The sequence below is a fragment of the Notechis scutatus genome, chromosome Z (genome assembly GCF_049901735.1).
Source record: "Notechis scutatus isolate UNSWTSFEM ecotype Mainland chromosome Z, rNotScu1.2, whole genome shotgun sequence".
NCBI lineage: Eukaryota > Metazoa > Chordata > Lepidosauria > Squamata > Elapidae > Notechis > Notechis scutatus.
In genome coordinates, this window is record NC_142025.1 from 139979974 (window position 1) to 139996782 (window position 16809).

The window sequence follows — 16809 nt, forward strand, 5'->3', positions numbered from 1 at the left end:
CATTCAGCAAGTAAATTTATTTAAAAATAAAGGGTTGCTGTGGCTGCCACGAGCTAACAGCGAGGCCGGCTGACAGACAACAGCTGATGCCGTTTGACAGCTTCCTTTTATAGTCAGCTGTCAAATGGCATCAGCCAATAGGAGCGGTCCACATTCCCACAGGAAATGCAGACCCGAGTGAGAACTTCAGCACAGTCTTAGAATGCAATAGCCTCACCCATCATGGCCACACCTACCCAGTAACTGATAGAGAATCAGTTGCTAATTTTTTTGAAGCCCATCCCTGCTGCTGGCTGCAGTTCAGCAGTTCTATTCTCACCAGCTCAAGATAGACTCAGCCTTCTATTCTTCTGAGGTGTGTAAAATGAGGACCCAGATTGTTGGGGAAAATATGCTGACTCTGTAAACAGCTTAGAGGGGGCTTTAAAGCACAAACGATATACAAGTCTAATACTAATGCAGTATCAGGGGTTTTCAACTCAATTGTATAGAATGTGAAGGATATGTGTTTTTGTTTTATTTTTATAGTTTTCTTATGTATGTTGTACACTGAAGATGGCATTTAATTTCATTATATGAGGTGCAATGACAATAAACTAAACTAAATTATTGCTAAACAACCATAATAAAATTATTGGTGCCTAGAGCAACACTTTTTCATACATCAGTTGCAAAGTTGCTGTAGCCTTGGTCCACTCCAGTAATTGTTAGAAAAGCCAAATCTTCAAGGAGACAAATATATCCAACAAACCTTCCACCTCTTACAATAGCCCTATGAGGTAAGTTGGACCAAGAGAGAGTGACCTAAAGTCACCAAACAGGCTTTCATGCTAAACTGGGATTTGAACCCATGGTCTCCCGCTTTCTAGCCTGGTGTCTTAACCACTAGATCAAACTGACTCAGTTCATTTATATCAATTCAACAAAAAATATATAATATTTATTTTTTCATTGAAAAGAATGTTGAATAATAATTAGTTGCAATTTCTTGCTCTAAGAAATGAATTACCCATACGAAAAAAATTATATCATTCCATAACTATATTTGGTGCTAAAAGTCAAATGATTGTTAATATATGTTGAGGGTGATCATTGTTAGTCAAAACAGCATATGTCTCTTTGGAATTAACCAAGATTTAAGAAACTGGAGATGCTCATAAGAATGAATATCACTCAATGGAATAATAAATCCGCAATGCATAATGAAAACAAATAATTTATTCTTTTTTCCCAATAAAGAGTGAGAAAAGAAGCAACTTGGTCACAATTTTTCCAAATTTGTTGTTTTATAATTGTTAAATTTCCATACACACTTTTCTATATATTTTTATATTTCCTCGCATTCTTAATAGTATTGTATGAATACAAAAATTCATATTTCTTTAATTTAATAAAGAAATATTTTAAAAATTATATATCCCACTGCATGTAAATAGCTATGCAAGCTCTTTTGGTGAAATGTTTTGGACAATGGAGCTGTCAGATATGGCTCCATTCCAAATCAAAGAAAGAAAGCTTTAAACTCCATTTTTATAGAGAAAAGTACTTTTATTAAATATGAAGTGGTAGCAACAAAAGAAATACAAGATCTGAGGCAAAAGGCACAGAAATTACATGTAGAAAGTTATCCCAAGTCCCCACCTCCAACAATTCAAACTGGACATCCAATCTGAGGGGCAAAGAGGGGGAGCGCATCCAACGCTTTCTCACTAAAGACCACTCTGAGGTCCCAATATTCTTTAGGAATTTTCTCCTCCCTCACAATGTGTTCACTAGCTACCGATGCCCACTCCTTAGGATTCTGAGGCCTTACTAGGGAAAGCTCCTCCCCTTCCGGTGGTTGGTTGGAGCATATGCACAGCAGACCTTTCCTCCTGTCCTCTTGGGGATTCCTTTTCCTAAGCCAGAGTAATAGGGGCGCTCCATCCCAGGGGCCACAGTAAAACACAAAGCCACTCGATGTCTTCCCATCAACATTTCCACTGGTCCCATTACAAAATGAGCAGGGTCACCCCCAGCCACTGATCCAGCTAGTTGGCAAAATGCTATGGTTTTTTAAAAAAGTTCTTAGCCTCAATCCTAGTTTGTCCACAACTTCTGAGCTAATTACACATCTAATACACTCAGAGTCTAGCAGATCCAACATCCTCCCCTGGGACCCTGATGTAGGCATCCTTAATTCCATTGGGATGGTCATGGAGCCCTTTGTGGACTTACCAGAGGATCTTGTTGAAGTCGGACTCACTCTTGCCAGAAGGGGTAGGAGTTCCCAACTCTCTCTTCCTGGAGGAGCGAACTCAACAACTTCCACAACCTTCATGGCTGTTTCACACAGCTTGGCTGGGGTTTTTTCAACTTTCTTCCCTCCTGCCGGTGTCCTTTTGTATCCAGTTTAGTGTGGCAATCTGCAGCCCAGTGACCCTCCTTCCCACATTGGAAGCATGCTGTGGTTTTGGGTTTCACAGCCAATCCATCCTTTTGAACTTTGGGTGCCTCACAGGGGTTGGTAAGGAGAGGGCTTGCTCCAGCTGGGGCCATCCCTGCATCTGTTTCTGGTCAGATCAATTTCCACATCAGCAGCCAACACATACCAGAGCTGTAGGTCTCTAGCATCTTTTTTGGAGATACAGCTTTGATAAACGTCCTCATTCAGCCCATCTTTGAAAGCTTCCATCAGGGCCCCTTGGGACCACCCTCTCTAAATTCCTGAGTATATTCATGATGAGCCTTCATTCCTGATTTATGGTTTTCATCCTAATCCTAGCCTTGTGTTCAGCAAGGGGATCTTCAAATTTGTGTGCAAGGCTGCCATGAACAGGTCATAGTTCCTTAATTGAGGGGCATCATAATTGTGAAGAGTGACCACCCATTGGGCTGCAGTCACTTCTAGGGCTTTGGTGACACATTTCACTTTGGCTGACTCTAAGGTGAAATCATCCCCATATTCTTTCATATGATTCTGGACTTGGGCTAGGAAGAATCCCTATTCCTTGGGATCCCCTCCGTATTTTACTTCCAGTGGATGAACTTTTGGAATTCGGTGCCTCTGTGGTGCTACCCTCCTGGGGAGGGGGGGCTTAGGCTACTGCAGCCACTTGAGCTGGCCCTGGCTGAGCTATGGGAATTGCTGATGGAGCTTCAAAGGCTTTTGCCCCCCTTCTATTCCCCAGGGTCTTCGCATGCTGGCAATGCATATCTTTCTATAGTCCTCCATCCCTCCAGGGCTTCATTCAAGAGATGCAAAGCTTGGGTCAGCAGGAGATCTTCTCGGCCTTCCTCCTACCACACAGCTTCTCCATGCCAACATCCCGGATGGAATCTCCTCTGACTCCCAGAGACTATTTGGGTTGGACCACTGGTTTCTCTTCAATCTGCAGCCCTGCCAGCAGCTCGGCCTCCTCTTGAGTGTCAGGAAGCAGTGAGGTGGTGGTTCCAGCAGCCCACAGTTCTTGATGGCTGGTTGAGTTAGACATTGTTTTCAAATCCTCTTGGAAAATAAAGAGGTAAATCTCCAGATGGGCTGGTAAAAACAGAGATCTTGTATAATGTCAGATGTGGCTCCATTCAAAATCCAAGAAAGAAAGCCTTAGATTCTATTTTTATAGAGAAAAGTACATTTATTGAATATGAAGTGGTAGCAACAAAAGAAATACAAAATCTGAGGCAAAGGCACAGAAATTACATATATAAAGTTATCCCAAATCCCCACCCCCAACAATTCAAACTGGACACCCAATCTAAGGTGTGTCTAATGTCATATGGGTTACATCTTCAGGTGGCGTCTTACACATCTGGTATACTAAGACGGTTGACCTTGGCCTAGAAAAGATAAGTGGCTGCATTTGTATAGTAAACAGGAAAGCATCCCAACTTTTACAGTTCATACAACTTCAACCTTCAGCACCTTTCCCCCCATGAAGCCCAATTATTCCCCCCACCCCCATTTCTATGGCAGCTGGAAAGAGTCCAGCAGAAGAAGAAATCTTGGAGGCTGACAGGAGCATAAATGGGAGAAATTTCTATGATCTAACTTTAGCCTTGCATGTCTCTGTCATGAGCTGCTCTCCCCTTATACATGTGCACAGGTATTTTGTTGCACATTTCTCATAGTGAACTGAAGCAGCAATACCTGCATATGGAAACCAGGAGTGTAGCTGTTGATAAATCAGCCTCATAACTCTGGAAAAAGATGATATAGCTTTACTAATTTTAAACTATGCAAAGGACATTCTGAATAAAAATCAGAATTGTTTTCTCTTCATTAAATTTTCCCTGTTGTTCAAATCAGGCCTTACAACAATTATATAACATTTGGGAAGAAAGATGCAGCCCAGCAAACCAGCACTAGAGGCTAAGATGGAAAATATCTCCACTGCCACCATGTACTTCCCCTTGGTGCTCAAATAGGTTGGGACAAAAGATATCCAAACACTGCAGAAGAGCAACATGCTGAAAGTGATGAATTTGGCTTCATTGAATGTATCAGGTAATTTCCTGGCCATGAAGGCAACTATGAAACTAATAACAGCCAAGAAGCCCAAATAGCTTAGGACACTATAGAACATAGTCACAGAGCCTTGATTGCACTGCAGAATAATTTCTTCAAGTACTGAATCCATATCTTTTTCTGGGAAAGGGGGAGAAGTTGTTATCCATGTCGTGCAAATACCTATTTGAATGAGAGAACAAGAAATGACAATGGAGTTGGACAGTCTCTTTCCCACAAGCATTCTCATCTTGGATCCTGGCTTGGTGGCCTGGAAAGCCAGAACCACTGTGACAGTTTTTGCCAACACCGAAGAAACAGCCACTGTAAAAACAATCCCAAAAGTTGCTTGTTGCAGGAGACATACCATCTTCTCAGGATGACCAATGAATAGGAATGCAGAAAGGAAACAGAGCAGGAGGGAGATGAGGAGAATGTAGGTGAGATTTCGGCTATTGGCTATGACAATGGGGGTGTTGTTGTTCTTCAAAAATATTCCAAGCACAATCACTGAGAGCAAAGAAAAGAAAAGAACAAAGAAGGCTAAACTGATTCCCAGAAATTCTTCATAAGACAAGAATGTCAAAGTTTTAGGAATGCATGAATCCTGATTCTTGTTTGGATAGCTTCCTTCTGGACACAAGTAACAATCATTTGTGTCTGAAAAATAAAATGATTTGAAGGCCATTTCTAGAATATAAAGTATATCTTAATAATATTATTTATGTATTTTAAAAATATTTAGAAATTTTTTATTCCCAATTCATTAAACCATTGTGTATTAGTCTGTAAATTTTAAGAATGTTGTAACCATTTAATCTGTTTAATGGTAGTGCTGTTGTATTTTAATTTCAAAACTTCTATGTGTGAAATCTTTAGAATTTGAATTCATTATATAATTCTCCATATAATCTATGCATTTGAACTAGATAGGATAATAATGGTTACCTGATTTTTCTTCAGCAAGCCCTAATATATCAGTATCTCAATCCCATTTAAAATAATGCACAAAATACTTGGGCAAAAGGAGTCTTCAGATGTACCATACATTATTTACTTTATTTGCGGTCATAGACCAAAACACAAGTACAACAAAAGAAGAACATGGGAAAATTAATCATGAACAATTGGTCACCAAAAACTTGACTAAGGGGAATTACAGCATTCTCCTCTGATGGTTACAGCTCTTAAATTTTTTTTTGGAAACCTAAGAAGTGATGTGTGAGGAGCCATCCCATAGACAATACAAGAACAAATTACTAACACTGGGTCTAGAAGGGTCTGTTTCAAGGAGAGACAGTAACTTAGATCTGCCTGCATTATACATAGGGCAATATAAAAGGACATGATCCACAGTTTCAACCTCATCTCTGTCACAGGGGCATAGCCTCTCATTAATCAGGAGCCTCTTAAATCGCCCATCCAGTAGTGCTGAGTGCAAGACATTAAAGCGAGCTAGGGAGAAAGCTCTTCTATACTTGGGAATGGTTAGAGTGGAAAAATAGGAAGCCATCCTCAGTCTGTAATTATTAAATTGGCTGAAGATCAGAGGGGAGCAAGTTTTGTTGGCTCTGGCTTGTAGATATTGCAAGTCAATGTCCACAAGCCTTTGGACTACCCTACATTTATTTATTTTATTTTATTTATTTATTTATTTATTTGATTTGCCAATTGTTTACAAGATAATAAGTATAAATGTATACATAGTTGTGAATACATGAAATGGTTACATATAAGAAAAATAAAAGAATAAGAGAAACAATAGGACAGGGACGGTAGGCACGTTGGTGCGCTTATGCACCCCCTACAGACCTCTTAGGAAAGGGGTGAGGTCAATAGTAGACAGTCTAAGGTTAAAGTTTTTGGGGTTTGGGGAAGAAACTACAGAGTCGGGTAGAGTATTCCAGACATTGACCACTCTATTGCTGAAGTCGTATTTCCTGCAATCAAGTTTGGTGCGGTTTACTTTGAGTTTGTATCTATTGTGTGCTCTTGTGTTGTTATGGTTGAAGCTGAAGTATTCATTGACAGGTAGGACATTGCAATGTATGATTTTGTATACCATGCTTAAGTCAGACCGAAGACGGCGTAATTCAAGGTTTTCTAGTTCTAGAATTTCAAGTCTGGTGGCATAAGGTATTCTACAGCGAGTAGAGGAGTGGAGAACTCTTCTTGTGAAATATTTCTGGACTTTCTCAATTGTGCTAATATCAGATACGTAGTGTGGGTTCCAGACTGATGAACTGTATTCGAGTATTGGTCTAGCAAATGTTTTGTATGCTCTGGTTAGTAGTGTGATATTACCAGAGAAAAAGCTACGTAGGATTAGGTTAACAACTCTTAATGCCTTTTTGGCTATGTAGTTGCAGTGTGCTCTAGCACTTAGATCATTAGAGGTGAGTATTCCAAGGTCCTTTACAGAGCTTGGGTCATCAACAAGATCTTGACTATTCAGCTTGTATTTTATTTTCTGATTTTTTTGCCAATATGTAAGACAGAGCATTTATTTGTTGAGATTTGAAGTTGCCATTTGTTTGACCATTCGGATACATAGTCAAGATCTTTTTGTAGGGTAGCAGTATTGTCTGTGGTATTGAACAGCTTTACATCATCAGCGAAGAGAACGCAATTGCTCTTAATATGATCACAGAGGTCGTTTATGTAGAGTATGAAGAGAGTTGGTCCTAGAACACTGCCTTGGGGAACACCACTATTGACAGGTACTTGATTTGATAGGACGCTCCCGATTTTGACCATTTGTTGTCTGTTTGACAGGAATGCTTCTATCCAGTTATTCAGTTGTCCAGAGATACCATAGGATTTTATTTTTAGGAGTAGTTTGTCGTGTACCACTGAATCAAAGGCTTTACAGAAGTCTATGTAGATTGCGTCTATTGTTTTGCCCTGGTCGAGTTGTGTCGTCCATATGTTTTTGCAGTGTAAGAGTTGCAGATTACAGATTACAGATTACATTGGGCATCCTTAAGGCATCATTGGGCATCTCCCAGGGCATCCCCCATAAAACCTAGCAGGTGTAATTTCTTCATCAGCTCCCTCTCCCAACGAGAAATATGAGAGTCAGCAAATGCCAGGGAAAGGTAGCTACCAGGAACTGCCAGAAAGAGCACCTGAAACCACCATTTAAAGGTGCTAATCCACGCCAGTCTTCAGATGTATAAGATTGCATTTGGAAACTGCAATCATTGTGTGAGAAAATTCCTAGCATAATATTTCTTACCCTCCTTCTCTGAAATCTTCCCATCAGGGCAAGGAATGCAATCATAGCAACAAAAGGGCTCGCCTTCCTTGATTTTCTTGCTGGTACCGGGATGGCAACTTCCAGTGCATATAGAAACAGGCTGGGACTGAAACAGAAACAAAAAAACAAACAAAGAACAATTCAGAGGTATCATATCAGTCTGAGTTAGAATATAATTAATAATATATTTTTAAAATGTGTATGCTGCCCAATTCAATGGCTCATAACCATCAAACTAAGGAACTACAATGATGTTAATATGCATTTAATTTACAAAGTTGTTTAAATGGTGTCTTTTACTTATATATAATAACAGTCTTGGAAGGGACTTTTGAGGTCTTCCAGTCCAGCTCCCTGCTCTAGCAGGAAACCTTATACCATTTCAGACAAATGGTTATCCAATCTCTTCTTAAAAACTTCCAGTGTTGGAGCATTTACAACTTCTGGAGGCAAGTTATTCCACTGATAAATTGTTCTGTCAGGAAATTTCTTACTAGTCCTAGGTTGCTTCTCTCCTTGATTAGTTTCCACCTATTATTTCTTGTCCTGCCCTCAGGTACTTTGAAGAATAGCTTGACTCCCTCTTCTTTGTGGCACAGGCTTACTATCAACAGTATTGGCCAAAGAAAGGTGCATCGGATTTCTAGTCTTTCCAAATATACATAACTGTTACTGTGACAATCTATGGTATTCTACTTTGCAACTATATAGTCCATTATATGAATAAAATTCTTATAATAGGATTTATACTAGGTTCTACTTTTTGGCTGTTTTTAAAGATAATCTAGAATAAGATATTCATGACGCTGCCACACTGACCATATTCAATTGTGTTAAAAATGAGTGGCAAGCCATTTTTCTGGACTGGTATAGGATCTCACACTTGAGCAGGAGGTTGGACTTGAAGATCTCCAACACCCTTCCATTTTTGTTATTTTGTATTCTCAGAGATTTATTTGTAAATTACTGGCCTTCATAGACTATGATTTTAAAGCTTTCACTGCTCTTCAAGGGGGTTTGGTGGCTCAGTGGTTAAGACTTTGGCTTTGTTGGATGGAAAGCTGGCAACCCAGTTTGAGACCTGACAGGCTGAATCCCAACCTCGCGCCAACTCCTGTCAACCTAGCAGTTCAAAAGCACGCAAATGTAAGTGGAACAATAGATAAATAGGTACCAATTTTGTGGGAACAAAAAATGATGTGTGCTGGTCACATGACCTTGGAAATGTCTTCAGATAGTCTTGGTTCAATGACCTTGAAATGGGGAGGAACACTGGCCCCTATAGCCACAATGACCAGCAGAGTTAAATCAGTAGTGACTCCCCGCTCCTTTTTTTGCTCTTCATGTGAACTTTACCAATTTCTATTTTTTGCTAGATTTTTTTTTCAGTACACTTAATGCTCACCTTTTTTCTCTCTAATGCATTCTTTTACAGTGGTAGAAGGATCCATAAATGGCAGTTTGTCATTCTTTACTATTTAATGTTTTTTTAATGTTTGATGCAGCATATCTTGATTCATTGCTACTAGACCAGTTTCAAAATTTTGAAATATTTTTTCTGATTCTTTCAATGTACAGAGGTCATATTCAAGGTTATTGTCAAGTTGTCCTGGTGTTGTAATTGTTTTTTCCTGAAATCTTCTTTCAGGTTTTATTTTCTCATGTCTAATCATGGTACGTATCCTCGCTTTTTGACAATAATAATCCTAACCATGGTTTTTTCCATATAGTTTGAATAATAATTTTTTTATTGGTTATGTGGTTTTGGCGTCTTGCAAACACCAGTGATAGAATGCTATTGTTGTGATTTGATTTAACTCTGGGTGATCTCATATCTATCTCATACCTACTTTAAGGATTGCTGATGGAAGCATATGAAAATGATGAAGGTTGAAAATTTTCCAGAACTTTGAGGAATTGAGATATTTAAAATATTGAGCTGCTTGGAGAACATATACCAAGACACTTAACTAGCTAGGACATTAGCAGAAATTCTGCATTGATCTACCTACTTAAATATATCAATGAACCTCCATTTCAAGATATGTTTTATGTGATCATATCCCATATCCAAAGTCTTTTTGGGGATAAGACTGTGTTATACCATATTTTGCTGGGACTTAATTTCCTGGGTGCAAGAAAGGAATCAACAAGGATCAGTGGGACCAAGCACTGATATAGGAAATTCAAGTTTACACCAGTGATGGGATTCAAAACTTTTTTACTACCAGTTCTATGAGTGAGACTTGGTGGGTGTGACAGGGGAAGGATACTATAAAATCTCCAGTCAGAGATGGTATTAGCCAGTTCTCTAAACTACTCAAAATTTCCACTGCCGGTTCTCCAGAACTGGTCAGAACCTGCTGAGTACCACCTCTGGTTTACACACATTAAACAATCTCATACATATGAGATCATAAATGTTTGGGCAGATTTATCTCCAGGTAGAGTGCTAGAGATGTACAACATTTTCTTTTTAGACTTTTCTTAGATCAGGATTGGATAGTCTCCAACAGAGATGGGCTGCTTGTTTCAGCCATCTTGGCTGCATGAAAAATGAGCCATCAAATTACAATTTGAATTAATAACCATTCAAAAATAGTTAAAGCAGACTTCATTGCTCAATTTCTGTCTAAACATTTAGTTCAGAAATTGGGGTGATAACATAATAAATTTGGTACGATTGAAATTTAATTATAAATATTAATCCTGAAAAAGCTTTTTGTATGTGTTACTGAAATAACCAAAGAACAGATTCAAAAAAGAACCAAATCACTATCTTCATTCAATCTATAATTTATACATTAAAATTTGAAGAAAAGAGTATATGACAGACCCACAATTATGGAATACAATATTTAAAAAGCAAAACTGCAACTATTTTAAATAAACAGCCATAATGATGTGTTATTGTAAGTCATCATGAATAATTCAATTGAAATTTATACTATAGAAAAATAAGTTCTAGTTTTTTAGAAGAATATGAAATGTCTATCTGTCTGCCCATCTACTTATCTATCTACTTATCTATCAAATTTATTTCACAGTTCAAGGCAACTCTCAGTAGCTTATAACAACAACAAAATAGCCACACAAACACCTGGCAATTATACAATAAAAATAGATTAAAATTACAGAAATAAAAACTAACCAAAAAAACCCCAAGTAATTGGAGAGGTGGGGTGGGAGTACCTTTTCTGTCAGTGCACCAACGACCTCCAACCAATAGCTTCTCCTTCAGTACCCCATACCAGATTTTAATGCTTTTCCTAAAGATGGTTCCACAGATATCATATCAAATATTTTATTTCATCATAGTAAATAATGAATTCAGAAGAAATCCAGCTGAAGCAACAACTTGGAGACATTATTGGTTGCATTATAATACATCTTCTTATTTGATCAGGTCTGAATTATTCAATTTATGCATCTAACTACAAAATAGTTTTGCTATAAATTTCACAGAAGTAGAATCCCACCTGGTTAAACCAACTGTGCCAGGTTATGACATCTTCATTTATGGTGAATATTTGGTCTGAAAAAACTTCAGGGTTTACCCTCCCAACTTTAACTCTAATAAAGGATTCATTAGAAGAAACAATCCAGTTCAGTATATCGTATCCAGCTATTAACTCTCCATTGTAATCAATAGAAATCAGATCCCCAGCACTGTTATTAAATGAGAGGCCTTTTAGAAAGGAGTGCAGCTAGATGAAAAAGCAAAGATAAAAGATTAGAAAGTGGGGTTTAATTTATGGGGAAAAGTCTGAGTAAATTTGGTGTAGTGGAAATCAGAATAGATTAGAATAGAATAGAATAGAATAGAATAGAATAGAATAGAATAGAATAGAATAGAATAGAATGGAATAGAATGGAATGGAATGGAATGGAATGGAATGGAATGGAATGGAATGGGATGGGATGGGATGGGATGGGATGGAATGGAATGGAATGGAATGGAATACTTTACTCATGAAGGTAAATATACTTATATATAAGACCTTACTGGGTGAATTAGGTGTTCAGCAGAGTGCTGGCATGAAAGGGAAAATGTCTCTGAATCTAGTTGTTTTGGCATGCAATGCCCAAGGAGACAAGTTGAAACAGTTTATGTCTAGGATGTGATGGGTTAATCCATGAGGATATGATGTGGTTAATCAAACCAGAGAACCTTGTGTCCCTTCCAGGGATGGGAAAGGAGATTAAAAATTAATTCCTTAATTGAAATTATGGGCCTCATTTTCCTTTATACAAATATTTTATTTTCTTCATGATCATGCCCAGTCCATTACCTGCCATGAATCTTGATTTTGAAGTTTCATTTTTATTTTATTTTCCACTGACCATTGGGCAAATCTGGGTGAAATCAGGGCATGCAATGCATGTGCTGCTGCATAGACAGAATTATAAATACTGTAGCTGTGACCAGTCATACTCTTTTCAAAAAAAGTTACAGGAAGATCTTCCAATTTCTCTTCTCCTGTGCAAATATCACCAACTACTTCACCTACATTTGAAGTTTTGAATGCACAAACAAAGGATTGCTGCCAAAAATCCTTGATAAATCCATCTTCTGTCATGGAAGGATGTCTACTTTCAGAAAATGACTGGAATCCTGGTGGGTCATTAGCATGAATTGTGAAGGACAGAGCACCATTCATTATGTCAGTATCCCAATTTCTTTGATATACATGTGAGTTGAGCTCCATTTGTGCTGTAAATATCCACACTTTACCTTTGACAGTATCAATTATGTTTTTTCGTGATAAATATGCTATCCATCTCAACCTTATCATAATATAAGACTCTCCAAAAAATATCAGAACATTAGCATTGCTATCCATAACTTTATCATGTATTTCTGCACCACGGTTGAACAAGTCATAGATTTCATGAACTGTTGTTATTTCACCAATTCTCTCTATATATGAAAAACAGATGTTGTGTTGGGAAAATAATGGAACAATCTTTTCTATAACCTTATCTCCATTATCATTGGCTATTACAACTATGCCCATCCATGTCCACCCAAAATGGAGAATCAGAGACAGAATCCCTTCATATTGAAGTCTTTCCAATGGGCTCATCTGGAAGAAAAAAAGACCTGGTGTTTTATAATTCATGATGGGGCTAGAGCCATAGATGAGCTACATAGGATTGAGAGCAAAGGAAAGAGATGGAGAGAGAGTCACATTTAATTGTTATTTTCAAGATTTTAAAAAACATAATACATTCATACAGCAATAAAAGATATCCTTATGTTGATGAGCAAAAACTATTATTGCTGAAATTAGAATGAAAAGACAAATATAAGGCTAAAGCAAGGACACCTGTTAGAAAGATTGGAGTAGTCCAAACAAGTGTCCTCTTTAATAGAGAAAAAATAGAGAAAATATTGACTACCTATTTGAGCAGACTATGCATTTTTTCATTCACAAATAAGCATGTTTTGAGCAATTTTAAATCCAGTGTAGTGCTTTCAGTTGAACAAATGAATGAATGAACAAATGATATTTTATGATAGGTGCCAATGTCTATTAGATTTAGGCTTTAAGAGAAGTACTTCAAGAAATGTGATTTAGATGATATTCTGACTGTATTTTTTGTATGTCAGAAATTTGTGTGAGAGAGAATATGTGTGTGTAATTAAGGCTAGTTGTAATTACCATTGTCCAGAACAGATCACTTCTCTTTTTGTTATTGTGAATTTGGTTGGCACATTTATATCCATGAAGGACTCTAAATAGGAAAATTCTGAACTGAATTGAATCTTAAAATAGCCTTTGTTCCTGCAGAAATCTTTGCAGGTCTTTCAAAAGCGCTTGGACTTTGAACTGTTTTGGACAGTCTTTCCCAATTCATATTTCTTGTATTTTTTCTACTTATATTGTGCATGCTTTGTATTGTACATTTTCTACATAAGCCTCCAACAGTAGCTTTGAATGCGGCTGCATAAAAATACATTTAATCTATCAATAAGATATTTATTTTCTGCAGGAGCTGTAGTTGATGTATACTGTACTTTTTTCCCCCTTTCCCCTTTTTTGTAACTTCTTCTGTATCTAATTTGTTTACATATCCCTAAAATAATGTAATGTACTTAACCAAAGTTTATGTGCAATATCTTTGAGAGACTAAAGTTTGCTGGAAGACTTTTTGCTATTTGGACTATAGAGTTTTAACTCTATTTCCAGTGACTGAGGAAAAAACCTCCATGTCATTTAATCAGAGTGCCTATCTTTCATTCATGCTATAATAGTTTCTTTTGCTAGGTTAAGATTTTCTAGCTTGTCATTGTCCTTGTTTTTTTTTAAATGGTGTAAAATATTTTAAAAGAGAAGAAGCACACAATAAAAACAGTTACTTAGAAGAATGTCAATTTCTGCCTCTAATTTACCAGATGAAATGTAGAAATTCTAAAAGTCAGGTATGTTCTGTTTCTCACCTGTGGGATCTTATAGATATCCAAGAGATTTGCAATGTGAATAGAGGTTTTAGCGTCTAGTCCCCCAATCACTGAAGTCATATGATTCTGAATACCACAGATATAATTGGGAAAAATGTTATTCTTGTTGTAAATCAGTAACATTGTGGCATGGTTTGTTTTCTGTGCATTGAAGTAACTGTCATAGATGTTGAAACCAAGAGTGACATTGGATAAGATCTCTGAGTTTTTATTGATCTCCTGGACTGCAAATGCCAGAGCCACAATATTTTGATAATATTTAGGAACTAATCTGAAATTGAAGATAAATTATCATATAAAATTGTAAATGATATTTTAAAGAAAAAACTATTTATTTCATCCCCTGCAGGGGTGGGATTCTACCAGTTTGCACCTTTTTACTAGAACTGGTTGTTAACATTCTAAGCAGTTCGGAGAACCAGTTGTTAGAAGAAATTACCAGCCTAATTCTGTAAGGAAGGCAGGAAGGAAACATTCTGGTGTTGCTTACAGAAACTGCCTCTCCGTTAACCCTTACTACATTCTTGGCAGGACTAGATTTCCTGTCTCAGGAACTTCTCAAGTTTTTTCCCCTTCCTTTCCTGGTACTTTGCTTGTGTGGAGTGATCATTTAAAGTTACAATGGCACTGAAAAAAGTGACTTATGGCCGTTTTTCACACTTACGACTGTTGCAGCATCCCCACAATCATAAGAGGCCAGGCGAGGAGATGCGTGCCTCGATGTGCGTGATATTGAGTTGGCCACACCCAGCCAATAACATGACCACCAAGCCATGTCCACCCAGTCACATGACCACCAAGCCATGCCCACCACCTAAGCCATGCCCACAGAACCAGTTGTTGAAAATTTTGAATCCTACCCCTGATCTCATGTTATAAGTCTCAATATTTTTATTTTTATTAGCACATCCATGAAGCTAATATAATGAAGTTTTCATAAAGTAACATCATACTATATAATATATGAAAACTTAGCAAACATTATTTTATATATGTCTACTTATTTATGCAAAATATCAACTTTAGTGCAAATATCTACATCATCCATGTCTTTTTTCTTTATTTTTGGTAATAATGTTGTTCTTCGATATGATATTATATATTCATAAATTATATTAATAATAGCTATTCACATCATTAAAAGTATGAAAAAATGACACATTTTACTACAATTATCTCAATGGTATATAAATCAAGAGGAAGATAACTACAAGGAAGAATATGTAAAAATCTCAGAGATGACACACACCTTTGCCAGATATATCTATATAGAACAGTAAAAATTTCAGTAAATTTTCCCCCTTAATATTCTGGATCAGACATATCATTAAACATTGAAAACTTGCTGGTGAAAATAGTGAAATTTATACTTATCTTCAATGGTTCGATACAATTTTAAACAGAATAGACTAATTGAATTAAGATCTAGTAGCAGTTCATAATGTTAGACAATGTGGAACTAAGCATAAAATCCTTACATAACATCTTCAATCAATGGTGATGATGGGATTTTGCTGAACTCTGGGGTAGGATGCAGGAAAATAGCTAAGGTGATAATGCCACCCACAATGACATCACCTGGCTGACAGTATGTATGATATGGATCCTGAGGACTTTGAACTCTACATTTTATATTATGTGATTTAGAAAATAGGAGATTAAATAATGCTTGTGAAACAATTATTAAAGCTAACATTGTTGAATGTTAGCCAAATCTTTCCCTAACATCTAAATTCTTCTTGCTTCTTTGATGATAGTGATATTAGTATTCTAGTAACAAAAGGTGATTATAAAGCAAATCTTGGAAAAGAGTAAGAAGCCTCCACAAACTGCGTTGTATACTTGTAGTGTTTTTATTCTGCCCAACATGAAAAAAGTTGCAATATTTATAATATTTTTCATGTTTTGAAGTGCTGTATCTGGTTGAACATAAACAAACTAACCTCTATTCTTTCAAAATTAGATAGTATGCAATTGCTTTATAGATCTCAAGAGAATTGAAGGAAACATGTTTTGACTAATAAAAAAATGTTTCTATCTCGTTTGAAAAGAAAACACTGAAAATGAATGAGATTATTTTTTAAAAAATACTCAGGACAATCCTCCCTCAAAGTCAGATGCAGGATTTTGTTATTCTGTTGCATATATTGTGCTAGGATGATGTTACTGTAACATTGCTGTCCTGCATGACCATGAATGTGATTCTAATATTTGGACAGTATCATAGCTTATATATCATATGAATGAACTATAGGTCTTATGATCTCTGATTTCACATAGACCCAAAGTCCCTATTTCCCAAAATTCAAGTGCTATAATAATCTTTGAATGCAATGTTGTGCTGCTTTTAATACTGCCCAACTTTGCAATTGGACAGAACATTGTTTGATATTTATTAGTATGAATGATTTCTGTCATGTATTCTTAAGAGTTCTGGACATACTGTAATATCGATAAGAAACATATGGGTTTTATTTAAAAAGTGAGACATGAAATTATTGATAAAATGTAGGACTATTTAATATTAAAATTAAAGATACAGCATCTGAAAGACACAAGAAAGCCACTTCTGGATAGTTGTCAATAATCTTCTCAGCA

The 16809-nt window shown here is 36.8% G+C and overlaps 1 protein-coding gene across 1 annotated transcript; it reads right to left on the reverse strand.

The window, feature by feature from the left end:
* Positions 1-4241: 4241 nt before the first annotated feature.
* On the reverse strand, positions 4242-16037 carry LOC113426573 (vomeronasal type-2 receptor 26-like). Its single transcript, XM_026688952.2, has 6 exons — positions 15690-16037; positions 14191-14482; positions 12038-12892; positions 11225-11452; positions 7725-7851; positions 4242-5146 (listed from the first exon to the last, which is right to left on the reverse strand). Exons 1-6 carry the CDS (start codon positions 15905-15907, stop codon positions 4242-4244), a joined length of 2625 nt encoding a protein of 874 aa, XP_026544737.2. The 5' UTR covers positions 15908-16037.
* Between the last annotated feature and the right edge of the window lie 772 nt (positions 16038-16809).